Source organism: Paramormyrops kingsleyae, chromosome 10 (genome assembly GCF_048594095.1).
Source record: "Paramormyrops kingsleyae isolate MSU_618 chromosome 10, PKINGS_0.4, whole genome shotgun sequence".
Lineage (NCBI taxonomy): Eukaryota > Metazoa > Chordata > Actinopteri > Osteoglossiformes > Mormyridae > Paramormyrops > Paramormyrops kingsleyae.
Genome location: NC_132806.1, coordinates 16,026,463 through 16,053,055, shown reverse-complemented (window position 1 = coordinate 16,053,055; position 26,593 = coordinate 16,026,463). Strand labels below are relative to the sequence as shown.

At 43.2% G+C, this 26,593-nt stretch overlaps 2 protein-coding genes and 2 long non-coding RNA genes across 5 annotated transcripts in view; 2 read left to right on the top strand and 2 right to left on the bottom strand.

The window, feature by feature from the left end:
* LOC140593302 (probable N-acetyltransferase 16) overlaps nt 1-26,593 on the top strand; it is a 64,671-nt gene that overhangs the window by 7,369 nt on the left and 30,709 nt on the right. The window lies entirely within an intron of this gene.
* LOC140593301 (uncharacterized) lies at nt 1,430-4,722 on the bottom strand. The gene is made up of 2 exons (XR_011993581.1): nt 4,394-4,722; nt 1,430-4,260 (listed from the first exon to the last, which is right to left on the bottom strand). It is a non-coding gene; the product is annotated as an uncharacterized lncRNA (long non-coding RNA).
* LOC140593300 (uncharacterized) lies at nt 4,911-7,140 on the bottom strand. The gene is made up of 3 exons (XR_011993580.1): nt 6,118-7,140; nt 5,193-5,317; nt 4,911-5,037 (listed from the first exon to the last, which is right to left on the bottom strand). It is a non-coding gene; the product is annotated as an uncharacterized lncRNA (long non-coding RNA).
* On the top strand, nt 18,624-21,414 carry LOC140593298 (probable N-acetyltransferase 16). 2 transcript variants are annotated; one of them, XM_072717402.1, is made up of 4 exons: nt 18,624-18,730; nt 18,983-19,241; nt 19,469-19,693; nt 20,492-21,414. In XM_072717402.1, exons 2-4 carry the CDS (start codon nt 19,053-19,055, stop codon nt 21,062-21,064), a joined length of 987 nt encoding a protein of 328 aa, XP_072573503.1. In that variant the 5' UTR covers nt 18,624-18,730; nt 18,983-19,052; the 3' UTR covers nt 21,065-21,414. The 2 variants fall into 2 exon arrangements, with proteins under 2 accessions (XP_072573503.1, XP_072573504.1); XM_072717403.1 differs by having other exon boundaries at nt 18,686-18,843.

The following is a 26,593-nucleotide window of genomic DNA, read 5'->3' as shown; positions in this document are numbered from 1 at the left end:
TCACCATGGATATCCCATATTAGGGAAAACTCAAACACCCGGTCAACCATAATAAATGTCACACATACACATAGTTAATTAACTTATATCACGCGCAGATTACACATTCCTCTCACCGTCATGGCATGTTTCAAACAGAGAGCGAAACAGGAATTCCACTCCACTAAACCAAGGGCGCGGATTATTCCATAACAGATGGGGGAGAGATTTTTTAGAAAAACCTCAAAAATAATTACAACTCACATTAAACATTAAGTGACAAAAAGAACACAGACATCTTCTACTTTACCAAAATAACAACAAAACATGTTCTTATGAAAAAAAAAACAACCAAATAAATATACAATCAAAATTCACACACACCCCCCCACCTGTACTCCCCGATAATCCGCTCTACATGCCAGGTAAGTGTGACGTGATCCATCAGGACAGAAGTCCCGTAATAAATCATAGAAAATAATAATAAAATAAAAGTCTCAAAATTATATTTTAAACAGTCTTCAAAACAAATCTAGTGTATCCAAGACACTCTGGTACATATGGTCTTAAGTCTTTGCAAATAAATAATGCAATCGATTCAGTGATGTTTTGTGCACGAGGTGAATTGTGAGGAATTTTACTTTTGAATGCCTCTGGTTGTCTGTTAGGCTGCGGGGGTGCTAGAATCTGCACGTCTGGGTGATGTCTTGTCAAATGGCTCCGCAGATTTGTAGTATTACTACAGCATTTCACCTCAGAGTTACAAATCAGGCATACAGCTGTCTTCTTGTCCACTGTAACTTTATCTTTCTTGCGCAATGTGAAATGCTTCCATACCTCTGACTTTTTATTTGAAGGTGTGGTTGGTATCGGGAACGCACCTGAATCCGCCATTTTATGAATGAAATGAATGAATAACGGACTCTCCATTGTAACATAGCGCAAGGTAAATAAGGGGATGACACCTAGTGGATTAGACTAGTAATAAGATTAGCGTAAATCTTACGTTTAATGCTTGTGTAAATAAATATCGAAAAAATCGATACGTACGTGTCCATTGAGAATCGATTTTGAATCGACTACATTTTAAAAAACGATATATCGAAAAATCGATTTTTTTTGCCGAGCCCTAATATGCAGTACAGTGTTAAAGTCTTAGGAAGTCAAAGAAAATGTTGAAAGCTATTTGTCTGGGTAGTAAGTGTATATTTGCTCTGAAGAAACACAATTTAACATTAAAAGATATGTAAATTAACAGTAGCATTAACAAGAGGTTCCTGATATCTTGGATGGCTAGATGAACACCACTTCAGTTCCAAAACCTCTCCTCAGGGGCACACTAGTTATTCTATGTATTCTTGAGGGAATAATGGGACGGCTGGTTGTTTTGTAACAGTAGACAAAATGGTGTACCGGTCAGGATACAAAAAAATAGGATGAGGGGACGTGATTCTTTAATGAGCTGTATTGGATTCCAGCAGTGATCATGCAGTTTACACCCAGTATTATCATCAGTCTGGAACAACTAGGTAGGGCCTATATGAGTACAGTACATTCCCAATCCAAACGGTAGCTTAGAGTACATACAAATAATATTATCCTTCAAGAAAATAAATGAGAAAATACACGCATAGTAACTTAGCCTGGTTACATAAAGGATAATGGCGACAGCTTGTGGTTAAATAACAGTGCTATATCCTCCTGAGACCCGACCTATTCATTTATGTCCATTGTAGTGGACATTGTATTTTTGCATCTATTTTTTCACTGATGTGAAACGTATTTATTCTTGGTGTGCACTGAAGAGGACATGCTGTGAAATTAAAATAAGAATACATTTGAAAAAATCTAAATTGTAAGATGTCTTATTTCCTCCAAAGACAAATAACCTACAATTGAAGGACACTTTTTTCCTTGGGTCTCAGGAGGATATAATCGCATCCGCATACAGACGGTTTTTCCTTGCATCGGCCGCTGCTAATAAAACTATTCTTAACCGTATGAAAGACAATGCTGTTTAACTTTACCAAATGGAATGGCACGGGCTTCTCAATACTAACGTAACACATCCTCCAGCCTGGTACGTCTGCTCATTGTTATATAATTAACCATAACTCCATCATGCTCTTTACGCAGGGAATGGTCTAACTTACAGGATATACAGTAACATAACTTTTCCCCATTTACTCAATACTGGATATATTGCGGGTTGGATCACCCAAAGGAAAAGGGGGAAGTGGGAATAGGGAATATTAGCAATAACGAAGCAAGCCAAACTGTAAGCAGAACGTGGGCACTCGACCCCTTTCATGCGATACTGCAAGGTTAACTCGCAATGTGCATACGCGACTTACAGTGACGTACTGTACGCGACGTGGCTGAGTGTAGTATAGCCAGTGGCAGAAGTTTTATGCAGGTTGGTCTCTATTTTACTCCGTTCCTATTGAAGGAGCTGGTTTGTCTTTAGGTGAGCATTATTACTTCCGGTGGTGCACTCGAGGAATGGATGGCAAGGGCGGGGACAGAGATTGAGATAAAAGCGGGAATAAGGAATTGTTCGGTGAGTCTGATTGGGAAGAGGGAGGGAGAGAGTTCATTCGAACACAGAATCGAGCGTGTTGTGAGTTGGATGAGAGTACTGTAGTTCATTCGCACTGCAGGCGAAACTTTCACCTCTATAGCCAGCCCAATACGTGAAACGAAGGAGGAATTTTAGTCACACTGACTGGTGTATTGCGTTTGGGTGTATCTTTACGGATGGATGGTAAGCATTTGTGGATTGTTTGTTAAATGACATTCTATTTTTTGCGTGATATTGGAATAATTTGTTGAGCTGTATTGTAACCAAGCGACATCGCTTTATTCCTAGCCGTAATTTGGAGCTGCAGCAATAGGATATATTACGGCGTTGCATGTACGTGATATGTCATAGAGCTGACGTAGTACGCAATAAAAGGGGACATTTTAAAACGCTTAATGTGAAAAGGCTTAATGTAACTTAATGTGTTACTAGAACCACGAGGCAACGGCAAGGTGGTGTGACGTGACTGCAACCAGGATAGCAGCTGTAAGATCTCATATAGGGTCGTCATTCTGCCAGAGGGAACTGCACTGCTGCGTCATCAGAGAAACACGCCATGTCCACTGCACGCAAAGAACTCATCTGGAATATCACAAAGAACTTGTACAAACTCTCAGGTACTCAGGTATACCATCTCGCAAAAGACACTGCAACCGACAGTAAAGATGTCAGTACACTGGAGCCTTCTGATGAGGAGGGATGTGTGGAGTACATCCTTAGGTACATGAAGTCTGATAGTTTGCAGAGTCTTGAAGATGAGGGTATGAGTCAACTGTTAATGCTGAATGAACTTGTATGTCGTGTTATTGAAAACCATGATTGTGTAGCACAGGTCAAAGACACAGGCACAACCACCACACTGCATGGTACACAACAGTATTCTAGCCTCAGCACAAACATTAACCTTCCAAGTCATTACATAGGCCAGCGTCCAACAAATCACTTAACAAGTGTGACTAGCGCTCCCTCATGCATGCCTTATAATGTAGGTGAGCCAGTGCCACTTTCACCACACAATGCACAGTCACAAGCGGTCTCAGGGGGGATGGTCTCTTTAAGGGATCTGTCTTACCTCCAGCGGAGGGAGTTTAAGTTACACGGGGGACAGATTGGGGACCACAGCTCTGATATCACATATAGTAGCATTTGCAAGCAGATTGATGAAGGAGTCAGGGAGGGTTACTCAGAGACAGAGGTGATTAGAGGGGTCTTAAGGATAGTCAAGCCTGGCATCTTCAAGGACATGCTCATTAATAAGGATGAAATCACCATCTGTGAAATCAAGGGGTTCCTCAGGTCTCATCTCTGTGAGAAGGCGGGCACAGAACTGTTCCAGGAGCTCATGTGTGCGAAACAGAATGACCAAGAAACTCTCCAACAGTTCCTCTACCGCATGATCGGGCTCAAACAGAAGATTCTCTTTCAGTCAAGGCAGGCGAGCACGGACATCCACTATGACTCCAGAACCATCCAGGAAGTTTTTCTTCACACCATCTATCAGGGCCTGGGATCAAAACACACAGACATTAGACAACAGCTCAGACCAATCCTTTCAAGTGGCCACATCACTGATGAGGAGATTCTTTGCCATGTGATGAAGATAATCAGTGATGAGAATGAACACCAGCGCAGACTCGGTCAGGTCCCTCGCCAGAAGACAGCTCATGCACACAGTGTCCAGCAGGATGGAGGAGACCGTCCTGCTGACGAAAGAAACAGTGAGTCCATACAACAACTTAGTGCAAAGATGGAGGTTCTAACCAACATGATGGCAGCCTTTATGGACCAACAGACAGCTGTTACGGAGGCATTCAACTCCAAGACTTTACCTACCCAAACACCAGCCCACTATCAGCCTCTCCCTATCTCTCACGCTCTTCCTGCACTGCCACCATCAAGCCAGCCATCTGTTGCAAGGAGAGGTAGGACACCCAGCTGCACCAGCTGTACGCAACAGGGTCTACAGCGCTGCAGCCACTGCTTTGTGTGTGGAGACCCAGGGCATCGGGCATTTGGTTGTTTGAAGGTCCAAATATGTCCAGACGACCCCTGGGTGTCCAAACAACACAGTGCCATTGGTTGGTAGAAAGAGCCTGCTAAACTGCTTCATCAGTGGTTATGCTGTTACAGTTCTGCTCGATTCTGGTTCACAAGTAAGCATCATCGACAGATCTTGGAAAGAGGCATTCATTCCCAAACATCCAATAAGACTTTTAGAAGAGCTCCTTGACCCAGGGGAAAGCTTGAATCTATGTGCTGTAAATGGACAGTCCATCCCATACGACGGGTGGGTGGAGCTAACAGTCAACCTCCCAGGCAATGACAATCCAAGCCTCACCATGCAGGTTCCCTTCCTTGTCAGCCAACTCCCCCTCCCCCAGCCCCTGCTTGGTGCCAATGTCCTACAGGAGATGCTCAGCAGCCAGGCGTCCATCACAGATGCACAAGCCATGGTAATCGGTCTTCTGCGTAAAACCCTTGGAGTAGGAGAAGAACAGGTCAACACTGTGGTCAGCTTTATACAGGCAAAAAAACCATCAGGCTGCAACATGACTGCCATAAGAGTAGGCAGGGACCATGTCACCATTCTGCCTGGGAATACAGCGCATGTACGATGCAGGGTGCCACCTACCTTTGACATGAGTGACCACCTTGTCCTGTACGAACCCGCAGAGGAGAACACCAACCTCAAACAGCTCAGTGTTGGAGAGGGCCTACTAGAGATCAGTCCGGGCAGATGGCCTTGTGTTCGTGTTCCTGTGTCCAATTATACAAAGCATTAGATCACTCTGCCAAGGAGAACCCAGTTAGGTTCCATCCAGCACGTTGCAAAAGTGCTTGACATGGGTGAAAAGGCGCAGCCAGATAAACCTACACCACCGGGAACAGTGAGCGCTGGAGTGAGTACTGTAACTGCTCCCAGCGCCTCTCTCCACAACCTGTGGCACCCACCTGTTGATCTCAGCCACCTCAGTCCTGAACAACAAGAGGTGCTTGGGAAGATGCTGTATGAGGAGTCTATTGTGTTTGCCAAAGACAGAAATGATATTGGGTGTATCCCCTCTCTCCAAATGTCGATCCGGCTCAGAGATGATATCCCGGTTCAGAGGGCCTACGCGTCAGTTCCAAAGCCACTGTACCGGGAAGTTAAAGAATATATACAGGAGCTACTGGTGAAAGGATGGATTGTAAAGTCCCAATCACCGTATGCTGCCCCAATTGTATGCGTGAGGAAAAAGGATGGATCACTTCGCCTGTGTATTGATTACAGACTCCTCAACAAAAAGACAGTGCCGGACCGACACCCTCTCCCACGTATACAGGACTTGATCAACTCTCTGGGAGGCTACAGCTGGTTTTCCATCCTAGACCAAGGCAAAGCTTATCACCAAGGCTTCATTGCCGAGGGATCAAGGCATCTGACTGCTTTCACGACTCCCTGGGGTCTGTACGAGTGGGTCAGGATCCCCTTTGGATTGTCCAACGCACCAGCAGCTTTCCAACGGAGCATGGAGGAAATGCTTGACACACTCAGAGACGACTGCTGCATACCTTACCTGGACGATGTTCTCTGCTTTTCCAAGTCATTTGAAGACCATGTTGAAGTGCTGAACTCTACGGCGCCACGGGGTGAAACTGAGGCCAGAGAAATGTGAGTTATTCCGCAAAGAGGTCAGGTATGTGGGCCAGCTGGTGTCTGCAGATGGTGTGAGGGTGGATCCAAAAGACCTAGAAGCAGTGAATGCACTGAAGAACAAAGCACCACAAACGGTTGGAGATGTCAGGAGGTTGCTAGGCTTTCTGAGCTACTACCGGGCATATGTGCAAGACTTCTCACGCATAGCAAGGCCATTGTATGAGCTACTCCAGGTGAAACACAGGGTAGAGCCACCAAAGCCCTCTAAGGGGAAGACCAAGGGACCCCAACTTCCTTCACGTACACCTGTTGAGTGGAATGCTGAACACCAGCAGACCCTTGAGCATCTCATTGACATCCTGATGCACCCACCGGTGCTAGCCTACCCCGACTTCGACCAGCCCTTTGTTCTCCACACCGATGATTCTCAACTGGGCCTAGGAACAGTCCTCTACCAAAACCAAGATGGCAGGATGAGGGTGATCGGCTACGGATCCCGCACACTGACGTCAGCAGAACGGCATTACCACCTCCACAGTGGAAAACTCGAGTTTTTGGCTTTGAGGTGGGCAGTCTGTGATAAATTTAGGGACTACCTGTATTACGCTCCTCATTTCATAGTCTACACTGACAACAACCCTCTGACCTATGTCATGAGTACTGCCAAACTGAATGCAGTGGGTCATCGTTGGGTAGGGGAGCTTGCAGACTTTCATTTTGAGATCAGGTATCGACCAGGCAAGCTAAATATTGATGCAGACACTCTTTCCCGCTGTCCCCTTGACATTGATGCTTTCATGAGCCAATGTTCAGAAATACTGTCTGAAGAAGCTGTGTGTACCACCTGGGATGGGAGCAGGAAGGCCCAGCAGAGCGATGTGGCATGGGTTGCAGCCCTCAGCATGGCCTCACAGCCGCAGATTTCCTCAGAGTTCTTGCCGGTAATCAGTGCCGAGGAGCTAGCCAGTGAACAGCGTAAAGACCTTGTCATTGGGAAGATCTTGGATCTAAAAGAGAGAAGAATAGAGCTGACGGAGGAAAGACGCAAGATGTTTGATAGACTCACCAGGAAACTGTCACGGGAATGGAACAGACTGTATGTGGAGAATGGCCTCCTCTACCGGAAAGCACTAGGTCGCAAACAGCTGGTTCTGCCTACCATCTATAGACAGACAGCGCTCACACACCTGCATAACAACATGAGACATGTGGGTGTAGAAAGAGTATTGAGTCTGGCCAGAGAGCGTTTTTATTGGCCTTTCATGAAAAGAGACATTGAAGAGTATGTCACCAGGAAGTGTCGTTGCATCAAACAAAAAAAAACAGCCACACCTGACCGAGCACCCATGGGGTGTCTAACATCCAGCTCGCCCCTGGAACTTGTCTGTATTGATTTCCTCCACCTTGAGTCCAGTCGTGGTGGATACGAATACATCCTAGTCGTGGTCAACCATTTCACCAGGTTTGCGCAAGCATACACTACGAAAAACAAAGCTGGCAAGACAGCAGCCGACAAGATCTTTAATGACTTCATCCCTCGGTTCGGCTACCCAGCCAAGCTTCACCATGATCAGGGGCGTGAATTTGAGAATGAACTGTTCAAGACTCTCAGACTACTGTCCGGCGTGGGTCACTCCAGAACCTCCCCCTACCACCCACAAGGTAATCCTGCAGAGAGATTTAATCGAACCCTGCTACAAATGCTCCGGACACTGGAAGAGAAGGAGAAAGAGAACTGGAAAGATCACATGCTCCATGTCATTCATGCATACAACTGTACTAAGCATGAGGCGACCGGTTACTCTCCATACTTCCTGTTATATGGCCACCATCCACGCCTTCCTGTTGACCTTCTCTTTGGATTAGCAGCAGAGGAAGAAACGGACCCACAGAGAGGATATGCAGAGAAGTGGAAAGAGAGAATGATAGAGGCATACAGAATAGCTGCTGCTAATAGTCAGCAGTCCAGTTCAAAAGGCAAACAATACTATGATAGGCGAAACAAAGGCATCATCCTTCAGCCTGGAGACAGAGTCCTTGTCCGTAACCTTGCAGAGAGAGGAGGTCCCTGCAAACTGAAATCCTATTGGGAACAGAAGGTCTACATTGTCAGGGAGCAAGTTGGTGACAACCCTGTCTATAAAGTCAGCCCTGAGACTGGAGGTCAGCCAACTCGCACTCTTCATAGAAACCTGCTGTTCCAGGTGAACGACTTACCTGTAGAACTTCCAGCCACATCCGCACCTGCTAAGCCACAAAAGAGGATAGGAAATTCACCACAACCGTCAGGAAGTGTTGAGAGGACACAGAATGAGAGAAGTGATTCAGAGGCAGATGAAGAGCCTTGTTATTGGCTGCGGATACCCAGGGATGTGACACGGTCGGAGACCTTTATACCCCTCCGAAGTGCCACTGGTGAGCCACAGGTCAGTGGTGGACAGAGTGGAGTACTTTCTGGGTTGGGCGAATTTGATCAACCTGTACCTGAAAGAGGACGTGAGGTTGAGGTGTCAGAGGAACCTGATGAGATGGCACTGCCAGTGGGGGAACCTCAATTTTGCGAGGAGCAGGAGCTGTCTCAGGCCAGTGACCCCACTGACAACATGCTGGAGCATCAGCCTGATGTCCAGCCTGCCCTCAGAAGATCGACTAGAGAAAGGCACCCCCCTATGATGTTGACCTATCCTTTGCTTGGGCAACCCTCATTTCAGCCACAAACTAGTATCAGTGCTATTGAGGCCCAGGCAACTTTGCACCCATACCCACAGTCATACATCTACTCTGTCCAACCTACACCTCATGCCATTCAACCCACACCTTGCGCTGCTCAGCCCACCTCTTATGCTGTCCAGCCCACATCTTATTCAGTCCACCCCACACACATATACACACATACTTATTTGCCATCACCATACATCATTCATTGTTATTGAAACATAACATGCTTCATACCAACCTTGAGGTTTGATGTTTAAGAAGTTTTTTTTTTGTAATTCATGAGATTGAGACTTTTGATGGATCTTTCTTTTTAAAAAAAAAATTAAAAAATTTTGCTTTTGGTCAAGGGAGGTTTCAATTGTTAGCAGCAAGTGTCGGGAGCCACTTTTGAAGTTGGGGAGCGTGTGGCGCGCCTAGAAAAAAAAACATTAAATAAATAAAGTAAATAAATAAATAAATAAAAACAGGGTTGAGACAAGCTATTATTTATTCTTAAAACAGCTATTATCACTGTAAAATAACACAGTCGGAGCTGAAGCGCGTGACATAGGTGTACCAGTTGCTTCCGGGTAGCGTAAGGGGGCGGAGCCCGCTCCGCCGTCAGACGCACTTTGGATGAAGAACAGAAAGCCAGCAGCCTGTGTCATTTTATTGTTTTATTCACCTGTTTACAGGTTAGTACAGGGAAACTGTCGCCCGTGCTTTGTTTCTAAATTCAAGACTAAAGTGTGTTTAATCACATATTCTAGTGCTATTTCGAACTCTTAAGCTTAAAAAAAAGGAATTAGAAGGGTTGACATCGTTGAGGCGGCTCGCTGAGGTAAAAACGGTTAACAGCTGTCTCGCGAGCTATCTGTGACAGCAAACAGAAATGTGGCAGACAGTCAGCTACCGTTTTTTTTGAGCTAACTGGATTAATATTGTGGGCTCCCAGACACTGTTTTGTGAGACGGATATCTTACGAAGTTCAATGGGTAAAAACGGGTTAAGATACCTCGGTTATAATACATGAGTATTAAAAATATTTATTAAGTTAAGAAGGAAAGAAATTATTGTGCCTCTGATAAATTGTTTTATATCTACCTTTAAACAGTCAGTGTTTTATAGTAATTAATAAGAACTCTTTAGGCGCAATCCTTAGGCTTTGTTACTTTGTGAACACCTGAACGTCTAAGTGTTATGTTACGAAATGACTATGAATGTGTTTGAATGGGTTATATGAATTAAATGTTATTGAACATGTTTACAACTGGACCACACTGTGACCATGGAAAGAATTATTGTACATAGATATTTATTAATTGTATAAAGAAAATAAAGAGACGCACTTTGGATGAAGAACAGAAAGGCAGCAGCCTGTGTCATTTTATTGTTTTATTCACCTGTTTACAGGTACTTAACTTTATTATTGTGGTGCCACTCTTGGGACCCGTAATACATAGCATTAACAGCGAAACCAGGGAGGAAGCATACACGGTTTTGAACGCGGAACCACCTGATATACCGGGCCACGGGCATACATTATGTCTATAAATAGACATGGGAGCATCTGGAAATACTGTCCCATTACGAACATTCAAACAAATTTATGGTGACTCCAATGCTTACAAGAGGCTAAAGAAAAATTATAATAAATTATAATTAATAATAAATAACAGTATATGCTCGCAATTGTATACGGGATGCAAAGATATCACACTTACCTATATGGAAAATCATTTACTGTAATAACTGATCACAAACCTCTTATAACCATCTGTGCAAAGCCTTTACATGCAGCACCCCCACGACTCCAGCGCATGCTGATCAAAACACAAGGGTACAACTACCAAGTCCAATACTGACCTGGATCACAAATGATCCTGGCAGACACTCTCAGCCGACTGCGAAACCCGGAGAACCATGGTAACATCGAGCTAAATGAGCGTGAAGATGGGATAGATGCCGAGATTGAAAACCCAAGCAAATATACTATTGCCATCATAAATTTCTCCCCTGAGAAACAGACTACTCTGCGTAGAGAGATAGCCCAGGACCCCAAGCTCAATGCATTAAAAGAACTGATTCACCAGGGATGGCCAAAAAAGATTAAAGACCTGCCCAAGAACTTGCGCATATACTGGCGCTATAAGGACGAGCTCGCTATGGAAGCAGGAGTTATATTTAAAGGCAGACAAGTACTTATTCCAGACTCCATGACGGAGACCATCTTAAGCCATGCACATTAAGTTACACATTGGCCACCAATGCATCGAGAAAACAATATTTGTTTCTCTTTGTTTGGGAGGGGGGGTTAGTCTTTGTAAAGGCATGCCTAAGATTAGAAGATATTGCTCATTAGCACCGCCCAACAGATTGCTGTGGATTTGCTGGTGTTTCGTTTATTACTTGCTGTTTAGCGCATTGTGCTGTGTTGTGGATGACTGTCTTTTAGAGTGGTCCTAGTTAACAGAAGTTACTGAGACCTCAATTCACTGTATGTGTGTGATTCTGAGGCCTGGCCGTAGGATGCAAGTGGGCCATTGGGCAGCGTATTGCTTGCCAATGTGCTTATTGTTATTGGGGTTTGTGTATGAATAAACTGTTACTGACTTTTTGTCTGCATGAGCTAGAGCTGGGCGATAAATCGATTTAATCGATTAATTCGAATTTGCAGTTCAGGACGATGTGTTTTCATGAAAATCGATTTTATTACTTTTTTTACACACGAGTGCCAAAAGCGGAACTAATGCGACGCACCATTCTTTCCGGGTAAATTAGCGCAGCGCACCCAAACACTGTAGCAGATTCACTAACAACATGGCAATGACAGTGGAAAAGCTGGCGCTTGTGCCCAAGAAAAGTGTTGCTACATCTGTAATATGGAATTGGTTCGGTTTTGCGAGGTCGGACACAGACCAAACAAGTCCTCGTTGCAAAGACTTTAAAAACTGTTGCAACCAAAGGAAGCAGCGCGACTAATTTGTTCCAGCATGTAAAGCAGAGGCACGCAGCGGAGTGGGAGAAGTGCCGCTCCCAGCGAAATGAAAATAGCCGCAGCACCAGCACAACAAACAAAGTTAAGCAAGCAACCGTCCCTGACACATTTTCGAACTATTGTGATTTGATTAGTAACAATCCAAGAAAGTAAATTGATTGTCATTTTTATTTCCTGACTTAAAACTGGATCTATAAAACATACAGAAGAAGATGCATATTCAATCTCGGTGTGCCCTGCGATGAGTTGGTGCCCCATTGTGGGTCGTTCCCTGCCTTGCACACATAATCCCCAGGTCTACACGTCTTGTGTAGAATTGACACTAATACATGCTGTATGGACAAAACTAGAAATGTGAGTATGCCCAAAAAAATTCAGAGGCATAAAACTCTGCATAATCAAAGTTCTACGCACTTTCCCTTTATAAACCCCAATCGACGTGAAATTTAATGCACATGCACGAGCCTATACAGCTCCATCCCGACTGCTCCCAGAATTACACCTATTTTAATATGCAAATCAATATTAATAGCTCCTTCCGTTCAGTGTTACGTCAAAAGACAATGGCAAAAGCACGGGGGAAAAGAATAATTTCAGCAAATACAAAATGGAGGGTCTGCTCAGTGAAGTGGAGGCAAGGAAAAATATACTATTTAATGGCTAAATCAGTGGTATAAGCAACACAAGACAACTGATGGAGTGGTACAGTGTGCCGGAGGCACTGAAAAATTAGTTCAGAAAGTCACACAGTGCCTGAAATAAATAAGAAGTGGTCAGATATTAAGGTGTGGTAGGAAAATTATAGATCAAATTCTCTGTTAACTCTAGTTGAGCCACCTAGAATAAAACTCCAGACCTCTCAGTTGGTAAGCAAAGTTATCTCTTTTATTTGAGCAATACAGCAAAGCGCTCTGGCACCAGGAACCCAGTACCCCCAGCACAAAGAGCAACCAGCTGATCAAGCATAATTCTCTTTTTTTTTTCCCCTGTCGTGTCCGGCAGTTTAGCGAGCAGGATGTTAGTCTGGGTGCTTTATTGTGCCAAGTGCAGCTTCGGATTAAGCCCCTCTTGTTACTTGAGATATACTCTTTATTCACCGTTTTAGATTATTGCGCCATTGAGCCGACAGGGAAAGTGAACTGAAATAGGAGAGATAAAGAGAGGAAGAGAGGAGGGAGAGAAGAGAAGAAAGATAAAAAGGGGGGGGGGGGTCAGATAGAGAGAGAAAATCAGGGAGAGAAAAATAATACAAAAACCATAATTCTCAATTCCAGATAAGAACTTCCAAGTCCTGGTTGGTCACAAAACACCAACAAACTGAGCTCAAACATATATCAAATACAATTATCCTGCTCTATTGGTTCACCTTGGTAGCAAGGTAAAATCCACCCATTTTGCTCAATTTACCAAAACATGTTTCCACTGCTAGGCTCCTACTTGAGATATGGATATAGATATTGATTATATTGACATTGATTCACTGTAAATACATGGTTAACATATAATTAATATGATTAACATTACATCTACTTACAGTATACATTTCTACTACCGCATAACATATTGCATATGGCTTACTGCGACTACTTTGTAACTACAAACTACTTTATAACTACAGCTCTTTGTGCACTAGTTGGGGCAGCTTTGAATCCCTTCCTGCAGGCAGTTTCTCCCCTTTTTCTCCGCTGTCTGTCTCTCCAAGGTCTAATCTCTCTTCAATGTCTGCGGAACCAACCGCATGCAGCTATCATGAGGCGAGGACACAGAATATTCCCAACAGTCTCTTCTTGCCTGAGGTCTAAGACATAACAGACCCAATTTACCTCACCTCCCGGGCCTACCGATGTCAACTTTTCTTTCCACAAAAGTCAATATGAAAAGGCGAGTCGCAGCCCACCGTGAGTTTCAACACTCCTGGAGGAGGTAGTGGAATTCCAGGACTCACAGTTTAAGCAGCGACTTGCTGCAGTTGCTGGGTATACAGTTATAACTAGCATTTTCCCAGCAGGTGAGGGGGCCTCCGACATCACTGTGGGAGAAGGTGAGTTTTTTTCCACTTACCATTATCCATACTGATTTAAATAAGTTGTTTGTTTAATAAGACAAACAAGCAGGCAGCAGATGTGGTATTACTGTTTATTCTGTTTCAGACAGTATTAAAAAAGATGACCACCGTGCCGAGGACGTGACTCTAGGCGGTGATGGTGCTGCCGTGCCGAGCACATCTTCAGGCACTGTCTGCGCACACTCCCTTTATAGAAATGTGTGCACAGTTGATCGCTCTAATTACATTTGGAAAACCCGACATTGCTACGAATTGTGCTTTGATGTTTGTTTGTTCGACCACAGTGTAAGGAAATCTTATATATCTGATTGCAAGTGGATAATACCATCCCATTCAACTGCCATGGCGCGATGATGACTGAGAAATTCCTGGAATCTGGAAAGACCTGTCAGAGCCCCCAACTGTACTCCAGTCCCCGTGGTTGTGCAAGTGTAAGACCAAAGCAGAAGCAGATGTCTTCTGGCACTGGCACCTGGCTAAGTCAGGGGTTCCTAAACATGGTCCTAGGTCCATGGTCTGTGTTTGCCTCCGCAGCGGTCCCCAAGGCTGTTGTCACCTAGGTACCCACCTCATCTTTCCTTGTTGTCACCATCCCAAAGGGAAGGGTCTCGGGTTTACCCCTTCAGGGAACACGAAGGGGGACTCTCTGGACCTACCTCTGAGCCCTGAATATTGAGCTCTGGTCTCTGCTCATGGTTTTGTTTTCTACCGTCCCATGTCCTGGAATGGACAGTGGGATAAGTCAGGGTCTCTAGGATGGACAGGCTGGTTCTCCATCTCCTGTTGGGGAAGACGGGGTCACAGAGTTCAGGCCATCCGCCCTGGTCCAGTTACCATGTCACCTCGATGCTCTGGTCCCTCTGGTTCCTCCAGTACCCATCCTGGAGCCCTCTCGTCGGCCTCCAGCACTCATCTTTCAGTCCCGTTGTCGGCCTCCAGTTCCCTTCCTTCCATTCCAAGGTGTCACCAGACCCAGCTCCTGCTCTAGTTGTGCCGCTGCTTAGCCTAGCCTCTCATACACCTAGGCCCGTGGCGGTCCACTCTCCTTGTCCCTCTGTGTCTCACCCCGGTCTGTTAAACCTCTAGTGTCTCTTCAACCCCAGTCTGTTACTACTAAGTCCCTTCCTCCTCTGGTCCCAAGCCTGCTGCCCCCAAGCCAGTTCCCCTATTCCTTTCTGGTCCCCACATGTTTCAGATCCTGTCCCTTCGTGTTCTGCCCCCAAGATAGTTGTCCCTGGTTCTGTCCCTCAGTCTTCGTGTCTAGTCCCCAAGACATTTGTTCCTGGTCTACAAGTTTTGTTCCCTTTTGTGTTCATGCATCTGGTGGCCCTATCCCAGGTCCTCCTATTCTCCCTAGTGGTCCTCACTCCCTTGTTCCACCTTCTGGCTCGGTCTGTTCAGTTCCCTGGTTCCCGCAAGGTTTTTCCCTCCTTCACTTGTTTTGTGTGTCGTCACGAATAGCTGTAACGGCAACGAAGTGATTGACTCTTTATAAAAAACCTGGACCGCTGTGATTGGATGCACTAATGTTCATTAGGTCTCCTTGTTTGAACTTTCTTATTCACTTTCATTTAATAAATTAAGGATTTATTTTCCAGGCCCAGGTTGACCCTAGCCATAGCTAAGCCAGCCACTGAAGGGTTTAATCAAAGTCCAGTAAAAAAGAACACCAAGATTACAGCATGTTACTTTGTTATATTACTGGTTGTTCTATTACTTTGTAAGACAGAAATCCTAGCTTGTGTGGCCTCCTGTAATAGTAATGGTAATTAGAAAACCACCCTGCCCTCACTCCCTACTGAGACCTAAAGGCAAGGTGCTATTCAATGCAAATCAGTTACCAAAGGCTGCCACAAGATAGTATGATCAAGGAACTGAGTCATTCATCACCATCTTCTGGTTCCTGTGCTTTTATCTCGGGGCTCCTATTGGCTGTGATCAAACATGATCTATTGTATTAAACTCCGTGAAAAGGCTGGTATCACACCCACAATTTAGGATAAGAAGGCTGAGAAGACTGGGCATAACAACATCGTCTGCACCAGAAAACATTATCTGGAAATAAACTTCTTCCTCCAAAAGAAAGTGTCTCTGGTCTGGTTCATTGCTTAAGGCTGAAACAACGGAATCTATTACAACACATAGGTGAATAATCAAAGCATTTATTAAAATAAGGGGTACGCATAAGGAAGAGGACTGCTGTTGCCTCACAGGAACAGAGGTCAAACCCCATCAATTCTCAATGAAGACAAAACAAGTCTGACTCTCAGACATTACACTGTGGTGTTCAATCAAACATAATAATAATTAATACTTTATTGATCCCTGTGAGGAAATTCTCTTTACACCTCCCATAACTTGCTTTCTATAGGTGAGAGCAAGCTGGCCATGAAGGGCAGCCACCTGTTGTGGAACCCAGGGAGCTGGGGGGGATTAAGGGCTTTGCTCAAGGACCCACAGACTCGCTGAGGCCTGGCTTAGACTGGCGACCTTCTGAGCATAGACACAGAGGCTTACAGCGCCTTGCAAAAGTACTGATCTGTCAGTATAAACACACCTTTTCTGAAAGGCCACAGAGGCTGCAACAGCACTAAGCAAGAGGCATCACACCATGAAGACCAAGGAGCTCTCCAAACAAGTCAGGGACAAAGTTAATGAGAAGTACAAGTCAGGGTTGGGTTATAAAAAAATATCCAAATCTTTGATAATCCCCCGGAGCACCATTAAATCCATCATCTTCAAATGGAAAGAACATGGTACCACAACAAACCTGCCAAGAGAGGGCCACCCACCAAAACTCACAGACTGGGCAAGGAGAGCATTAATCAGAGAGGCAGCATGGAGACCAAAGGTAACCCTGAATGAATTGCAGAGTTCCACAGCAGAGACTGGAGTATCTGTCCATAGGACCACAATACGCCATACACTCCATAGAGCTGGGCTTTATGGAAGAGTGGTCAGAAAAAAGCCATTATTTAGCGTTAAAAATAAGAAGGCATGTGGACCTACCTGGTTTTTATGTGCATGGGTTTTGAGACTAATTAATCGCCATAGGCTTAGCCCACTGAGCCAAACACTGCCCCCTTAAAACAAAACACACACACAAACAAAATGACCATTTTAACAAAGTAACACAAAATCTTACCAAATGTAAACTGACATTTAACAACATATTTCATGACCAAAATGAATAAATAAGCATGTTTTCATTATTCCTTCTCCCAGTCTGCTATGGTATGGGTCAGACTTCCTGCCGACACTGCATATTAAGTCTGAGTTTCCACTCGCATCCTGTTTTGCAATAGCAACTCCAACACAAAACAGGTGAAACAGGTGTTCAACGGACAAGGCTTCAGTAATTCAAGCAATGTTCAGTGGGCAGTGAGAAGGCTGACGTGGGAGTGTGCAAACCTCATTTCAGTGGAGCATACCTCCACTGACCTAACACAATCCTTTGCACCACCAGGAACCTCATCTGAGGCACGGAAGGATAAATGTTTCTGGAGCCTGTTAATGCATGGATTAGGGGTACAACATCAGGGAAGCACAGCCAGTGACACTGCAGAGGTCCAACGATAAGGTTTTATATCCAACTGTAAAACATTAACCTAAATGTTAATATTATGATTCTACATAGATCACAATGTATTTGTGTGTAGGTATTTGAAAGGACACCATAGTCACAGAACTGACCATCCACTCTTTTAATGGATGAACCACAAGGGATTATTCAAGCTGGCAACTGACTACAGTACATGTGCAAATCTGTGCCCTCTGTTCCATTGAAAGGATTTTCTCTAAAGCTGGTGAGAATGTAAGCAGCTCTTGGAGCCGCCTGAAACCTGGCACAGTTACACAGATTTTACTCTTAAATAATCTGTAAAACAATTATACACAGCTACATTCTACAAAATATTTTTGCAACATTTTTTATGAGGACATTAACATTGTGCGTAAATGAATATGAATATTTGTAAATTGCAAAGGTGACATGTAGGACTGTATAAGGATACAAAATTATGAACAGCTCTGGAAGAAATTAAGAGATCACAGCAGAATATTCAGTTTCACTTCATTTATGAGTATGTGCCTGTGTAAAATACCCATTATTTTGCAAACTCCAGCTTGGCTTTTCCTTGATTCTCATTCATGAAGAGCTTCTTTCTTGCTTCTAGGAGCCTGATACAAACTGTCCTAGCAGTGCACTTCACACCACTTAATGTTTCCTATTATTTTTGAAGGTCACTTGAGGTCATCGTCTGATTTATGAGGCACTGCCACATAAGTTGACAGTCATCTATGCCATTAGAAAGTTGCTTCTGCCCTCTAGCTGGCTGGTCTTTGGTCACTCCCAGTGTCTCCTGCTTCCCTTGTTCTTGTGTACTGCTGTCTTACAAACTGAGCCTGGAAGCAGCCTCTGCCTCGCAGTGTAACCTTCTGCCAGCAGAACCAGGATTAAGCCAGGATTTAAAAATACAGATTTTATCTTAAATATGGAGTGGTCTGTTTATTTTTTCCAGAGCTGTATTTTGTAAAAAGTTGCCATATTTTTTGAGGGCCACTAGGTGCTGCACTAGGTCACATAAATACTCAAGTACACACACTTAGCCTGAATAATTAACCCGAACTGACCGGGGCAGCAGCGTCACAGTATAAATAGCGTATATGTGTTGAGCCGTGGTTAAAAAACAAAGACAAAGTGAGATTGTAGTTCAGGTTAAAAGAGCATCCTTCATGCGAAGGGGGCAACATCTGGAGAGGAGCAAAGGACGGGTCCAGTATTAAGTTAAAAAGCTGTTTTATAGATTTTTTATTGTAGGACTTTTGGGGTTTAAAGTATAGCTTCGGTAAAATCGGCCAGTTTTAAGTTAGCTGAGGAAATCAAGGTACAGTTAAATTCCTTTGGTTTTATATTACTTTAAAATAAACACACGCCAAAGTAGCACCAATGTTGTTTGTCTCATAAAAATCACATATGAACTTGAATGGTTGCTTGTGTTCTCTATTTTAACGTCTTGATTACAGCAATACACTGAAGATTCAAAGACGTGTGGATTTATCTTATAAACAAAAAGAAAAGCTCTGCTTGTAAGCAATGAAGGGAGGCAAAATAGGCGAAAGCGGCGGGCTGACCTTCTGGCTGGCATCCCCGGGAGATTACGATGACGTGATGGCCATTTCAGACGGCATATACGAAGGCAACGATTACCTGCCTCACCGCTATCACAGCTGGATGACGGAGCCACACAGGGTGGTGATTCTGGCCAAGAGAGATGGAAAGCTGGTAAGAGGACTCTGTATAGTGGGCAAGGTGTCAGCCAGCATTAAGAAGCAAGAAGAAGTGAGATGGAGGATTGTTTGGAGAGAATCTATGTTATCTGTGGAGTTTGTAGGGCACCAGGTTTGATACTGGGGGGTAGCAGCTCATTACAACATTATACTGGAAATTTTACAGTGAGCATGTTCTTGCCGATGATGATTATGATGATAATGGTGGTGACGTTCTCTCAGGTGGCACTGGAGTCTGGGCTGATTGTTGATGGGGGCAGTACGGTGGTCCTGGAGGGGCTGCGTGTCTGTCCCAGAGAGCGTGACCAGGGCTTGGCTGGGGTCATTATCAGATTCACAAATCAGTACATCCGCCAGCTTTACCCCAATGTCAAGATGAAGAGGTCGGCTTGGGGAAAAGACCCAGGACCTAAGATACTGGCCAAGTACTCTCTGTTGGCAAAGCGGGTGAGTGGGGGTGGATCAAATTAGGGAGGAACGTGTAAGCTTACAGTAGATTTTGCTATTTAACGATATTATCGGTAAGAGATGGTAACAGACAAGTAATCTGTCGGAGTCACTGAGGAACCGGCGATTATAGATTTGTTGGGGAAGTAGGCATAACCTACACACAAAACAAGATGACAGAAGGATTTATGATGCTACTTTGAGTTCCGCTTTGTAGCCATGTTTCCAATGCAGTTAAAAATGGTTAACTCCTCGATCATTTCTAAAAGAGTCTTAGAAATTTGTGTTGAATTCATTTATCTACTTTAGACCAGTGTTTCTCAAACTATGGTACCACACACTGATAGCTTCTTTGCCGCTAGCTAATACAGAACATACAGTACTATCTGCTGAGGTGGTACATGGTGTAAAAAGTTTGAGAACCACCTCCCCGCTGTTGGCTAGTTTTAATGCAGCGGTTTCGTAGATTATCCTTAAATAATTAATGTTTTTCTTTCGCCTAAAAAATGTAATTTGTCTGCTTCGTGCTTGTCTGTGTGATTGTGTTTTCGGTGTGGGTGTTGGACGACTAGCTTGTTGATTATCTCGATTTTTTTTTTTATTAAAATATCTCATTATTATAATCCTAGTGTAGGTAAGAAAAAAATACCAAACATAAATCAGTTCTGCTAAAAGTGTCTCTTGAGGTGTTTCACTCTCCTTTAAGTAATTTTCCCTGTTCCTGGTACTCCTTTTCCTTTTCCCCCTTTCATCCATTCATGCTCCTTTGCTCTTCTGCATCACCTTTCTGTGCTCCAGGCCATCCTCTCACTTCAGATTGAGGCAGAGGCATTTGATGCCTATCTCTTCACCTTAAGGGCTAAACTGGAACATGAAACAGGGACAGGAAGCCTGGAGCAGGAGTCCAGACTTGTGGTCTTGGAAGAGGAGCAGCTGAGGCACATTCTGCTGGATCCCGGTGTTTCCTCTCAAATCGAGCTGCCTGGTGATGTGATTATTCAGGACTGGCAGCCCTTGAAGCTGGTGGAAAGCAACCTTGAGGTGCTGCGGAGACGGAACCTCACATGGTTGGCCGATAGCTTGGAGCAGCCAACCTCCCTCAGCCTGCACACCCCCCCTTACCCAATCCCCTACAGGGCAGGGTCCCTATGCTTGAATATTAACCTGTTTGGCACCAAACCAGATCTAGCCTACAGGGCCTTGCTGGCCCACATGGAGATGGTGAGGGGTGAGATTCAAGGCTTGGTTCTTATGCACATATACATGCATCAGTCATTGTGGGGGAGATTGCGGGCATTTTGTGAGTGCTCTGTGGGGGTGAAGCTGTATCACGGCTACTGGGAACAGACGTTTTTAGAGCACAAGCTCTGATTACATGGCTGGGGGAATGTGCAAGAGCATATGTTTAGCATTGCTTAGAAATGTATTGCACACAGATAAGAAACTTAAGAAGTTCATCAAAAGTTAAATTAGGAGATATGCAGTAGGGCTGGGTATCGATTCAGATGTTCCGATTCGATTCTCGATTCGATTTCAATTCTTGATTTGACAATATGAATGAATATAGATTTAATACAAATCCTACATTTATAAAATAATAACAGTGAACATAATATTACAAGTGGTTAATTAATAAAAGGAAATTAAGAGCCACAAACCTATATATAAACATTTTTTAATTTTAAGTACACTTGTGTACAGTAAAACAGAACTCAAATCTATATTTCAAATGTTTTTTTTTTTTTTTTTTATTGGCAGGATAAATGTACAATGTGCTTTCCAGAAATACAATCACTTAACAGTAAGTCTTTAAGGAATTGTGACCTGAATTTCACTTCAGAATACAAAAACAATTCAAACAATAAAAACAAATACATAAATAAAAGAATAAACAAATGAGCATATTAAAAAAAAAAAAAAAAAAAACTTAACAGGTGTTAATATTAGTGTCTAAATAGTCACAAGATTCAGCAGTCACAGCCTCTGTAAAAGCACACACACACACACAAAAAAGGAAATATTTCCCTAAATCCCTCCAATAACATACTATAATAAAGACATGTCATTTAGAACAAACACACACACACGAAAAAACACTAGAACCCAAAAGAACCAAGACCATTCCTTATGCTTATGAATTTTTAAGGAATCTGACCACCTCAAGACCCTAATTAACACATAAAACCATTTTTCTCACACCTGGAGACAAGTGATCTATAAAAGGAGACCATACATTCTGAAAGCTATTTATATTACCCTTAAGCACAGCTGCTAGCCTCTCATGGGGCAAAACTGCAAAAATCTCTCTGTACCATTGTGTGACAGAGGGGGGAGTGTTTTTTATCCATCTATTAAGAATGCACTTTCTTGCCACAAGTAGCAATTTATCTAGCAATCTATAACCTTTTGCATCAAGTGTCAGTGACATTGCTTGTCTTTTAGACGGGAGCCCCAAAAGAAAAAGACCAGGATCCACTTTCAATTTTATTTTAAGAATGGTGCTAATTTCATAAGCAACAAAGTTCCAGAATCTTGAAATGAACTTGCACCTCCAAAAACAATGAAAGTATGTCCCCAATTCTATATGACACTTAACACAGAGAGCCGGTATAGAGGGATCAATTTTGTTCATTAAAACTGGCGTTATATGTAACCTGTGTAAAATCTTATATTGAGTCTCTCTAAGCCGGTTACAAGTGAAAGTGGATCTAACACATTTCATAGCCTCCTGCCAGTCATCGTCTATATATACATTACCCAGATCTTGCTCCCATTTACGGGCCACTGTGCTCAAAAGTCCAGAGACATTAGCATATAAAAAAGAATAAAATCTAGAAATAAAATGAGCGGCATTGGTTGTATTGATGAAAAAACTCTCCAGCCTGCTAATTGCTAAGGAATCTGGTACCTGCTTTTGCTTTGAAATAGCATAGTGCCGAATTTGCAAATATCCAAAGTGATGTTGATTTGGAAGATCAAACTTCTGTCGTAACTGTTGGAAGGACATTAGAGAGCCATCCTGGAATAGGTCCCCTAGTACACGAATCCCCTTCATGTGCCATGTCTTAAAGAGAGGTGAGCCTATGCCAGGAACAAAATCCTGATTCAAATAAATTGGAGTCAACATAAATATAGATTCACCTCCCCCAAAGAACCTGGACATCTGCCGCCAAACTTTGATAGAACTGTAGAGTATTGGATTTTTCCTCACTGTATCATCATGCTTATAGGGACAGGCAAACAAGCTCCAGACAGAGAGTGGAAAACAGGCCCAGGAATCCACAGTAGGACACAGATCATAATAAGACCTAAACCATTCCCAAATGAGTCTGGAATGGCAAGCCCAGTTATAATATAAGATGTTTGGCATAGCTAATCCACCCAGCTCCACTGGCATCTGCAAAGACTTAATCTTTTGACTAGGCCTTTTTCCACTCCATATAAATCTGGAAAAGGCACATTCCAGCTGAGCAGAGATTTTCCTGCTTAACCATAAGGGTAGCATCTGAAGAGGGTACAATAATCGAGGGAGAATATTCATCTTGATTAAACTTAATCTACCAAGCAGTGAAAGAGGAAGTGCTTGCCAGCGGTCTAAATCTCTTTTAACGGTATGAATAATCGGAGCATAATTAAGTTTCCATAATTTATTTAAATCAACTGATACATTAATCCCAAGATAAACAAATCCAGATTTCGACCATTTAAAGGGGAAATTAATTAAAGATTCAGTATCAAAATTACCTAATGGTAATGCTTCTGATTTGTTAAAGTTAATTTTGTATCCTGAGATTAAACTAAATTCATCAAATAATGATAATGTTGCTGGTATAGATAATTCAGGTGATGATAAAAACAACAGAATGTCGTCTGCATACAATGCAATTTTATGCTCATCACCTCTCATCGATATACCCTTTATATCTTTATTCTGTCTAATAGCCTCTGCTAGAGGTTCCAAAGCCAGTGCAAACAAAAGAGGGCTCAGTGGACATCCCTGTCTGGTGCCTCTGGCAAGTGGGAAAGGATCTGACCGTAGACCATTAGTAATAACACAAGACATAGGGGAATGGTAGATGGTTTGAATCCATTTTAAAAATTCTCCCTCTATACCGAATCTCTGCAGGGCCCCAAACAGGTAGCACCATGCAACCCTGTCAAAAGCCTTCTCTGCATCTAAAGATACAGAGATTGCTTCACAATTTTGTTGATTGGTATATTGAATAACATTCAAGAGTCTCCTTATATTTGTGACAGAAAAACGCTTCTGTATAAAGCCCGTCTGGTCTGGGTTTATAAGGTTAGGAAGAACCACCTCAAGTCTTCTAGCCAATAGCTTAGAAAGTATCTTAGCATCGACCCCAATTAAGCTAATGGGACTATAAGAACTACATAAATCGGATGGTTTATTCTTTTTAAGAATTAAAGAAATATTTGCCAAGTTTAAAGTGGGCGGAAGCTGCCCCTTTTTCAGCGAATCTACAAACATTTCAGTAAGTGATCCTGCTATTTCTTTTCCCATTTTTTTATAAAATTCTGGACAAAAACCATCGGGCCCAGGGGCCTTTCCTCCTCTTAGCGACTTTATGGAATAAAGAACTTCCTCTTCTGCAATTGGCCTACAGAGGTCTGCTTGCTCATCAGCTGTGAGAGAGGGGAGTCCAATTTTATTAAGAAAAAGATTCATTCTTTGCTCTGTTGACTGACATTCTGATGAGTAAAGATTTTGATAATATTCTTTCATAATTTCGTTAATATATTTGTTTTCAAACCTATGAGCCCCTGAAGTATCCTTTAAGGATGAGATTACATTAGTCTCTGTCCTCCCCCTAGCCAGCCGTGCAAGAAGTCGACCAGGTTTATTTCCTGACTCATAAAGTCTATGCCTGGCAAAGAAGAGAGATGATTCGACCTTCTTGGTTAATAGCTGATCTAAAGCCAAACGGGCTGCAGTAAGCTGCTGGGACACACCTCTGGAAGGTGACAATTTAAAATCTCCTTCCAGAATCTGAATTTTCTTTTCAAGTTCCACTATATTTTCCCTTGCAGCTTTCTTTTTAGCTGAGGTGTAAGATATAATTACACCTCTTAAATAGGCTTTTGCTGACTCCCATAAGACTGACGGAGTGATTTCGGGAGCTTTATTAGTTTCAATAAAAAATTTCCACTGTTGTTTGAGAAACTGCAGAAATTTAGGACAGCTCAATAATGAAGGGTTAAGTCGCCACTGTCTACAGTATGGATCTCTATACGGAGGACAAACAGTCATTGCAATCGGAGAGTGGTCAGACAGAGTCCTAATCCCAATGGAGCAGTCCACTGTTCTATCCAATAACTCTTGCGATACTAGAAATAAATCGATGCGTGAAAATGTTTGATGGGGCTGAGAGTAAAAAGTATAATCTTTCTCCCTCATATGAGCTAACCTCCAAACATCAAACAGTTCCAGATCCTTGCAAAATTCTGAAAGCCTAAGACTTTTCCTTTGCCTAACTCTTCTGGTAGGGGACTGATCTATAGATGGTTCTAGTACGCAGTTAAAATCCCCTCCCAAGAGTATGCGAGAGCATGAAAATGAAGAAATGTCAGCCAATAACTTAGAAAAAAATTGAGGCTCATATACCGTGGGAGCATAGATACAACCAATCAAAACATGTTCCCCATACAAAAAACCTGAGAGCAGTATGTAACGACCTTCATTATCTGTAACTGATTTCTCATATTTAAAGGATAGATTTTTATGAAAAAGAATCGCAACTCCCCTACTATTAGACTTAAAAGAAGAGAAAAAAACCTGACCAACCCAGTTTCTCCGCAACTTCATATGCTCTGTATCAGAGAGGTGGGTTTCTTGCAACAATGCAATTTGACATTTCTCCTTCTGGAAAAAAGAAAGAAGTTTTTGCCTTTTGATAACATGGTTAATACCTTTTACATTAAGGCTAATACATTTAAGATCACTCATAACCAAACCGCACCACTATATTGAAATAGTCTTAATAATATATAAGTCCAAGCATGAAAGGGTCTTGTGTTGTTAGAACAGCAAAGAATGGTCATAATAAGGAACAACGAAACACCCAGAACAGAACCATAACCACCCCACCCCTTTACCAAAAACGAAGTTTGATAAACACTTCCCATCCCCACAATCAAGCTCGAATACGAATGTGTGGAGAACGTGAAAAAAAGTAGCCACACCACACCGAAAGACGGAGTAAAACTCTATCTATCCCTCCCGCTCCCATCACGCTAAATCTTGCATAACAGTAACTAAGCGGCTATAACATATAAGCTCTAGCTGGGCACAGTCACTCAGCACCAAATTAGCACATAGCAGGTACAGAATCAGGAAGAAAGTCTATACATGAACTGTGAAATGTCTTTAAAGTACCTGTCTGTCCACATATTTACCTATTGTGCGCTCCTCCCCCCCATTCGCATAAGTAGAACAATATTAGACCAACCCGCTCAAAAACGGCTGTGCATCTTGTGCACAGTGGAAGGAGTAGTCCGATCCATTAAAGTTGAAACAGAGGTTGGCAGGGTATCGCATCACGAAACGGACTCTTCTTTGAATGAGCTGACCGCAGATGTCATTGTATGCCCGTCTCGCCGCTCTGACCTTGACAGACAGATCCTGTGTGATAAAAATGTCACTGCCCTCATATGTGAGATGGCCCTTCTTCTTAGCAGCTGCCAGTATTTTAGTCTTGTCCGAGTAGTTATGCAGCTTGATCAACACAGGGCGTGTGCGGTTGGGTTTGAGCGGACCAAGTGTTCTATGCGCCCGGTCAATTTTAACTGTCATGCTTGGTCTCAATTCCCAGCAGTTTCGGCAACCAAGTCTGGAAAAACTCAACAGGTCTACGACCCTCCGCTCCTTCTTTCAAACCTACG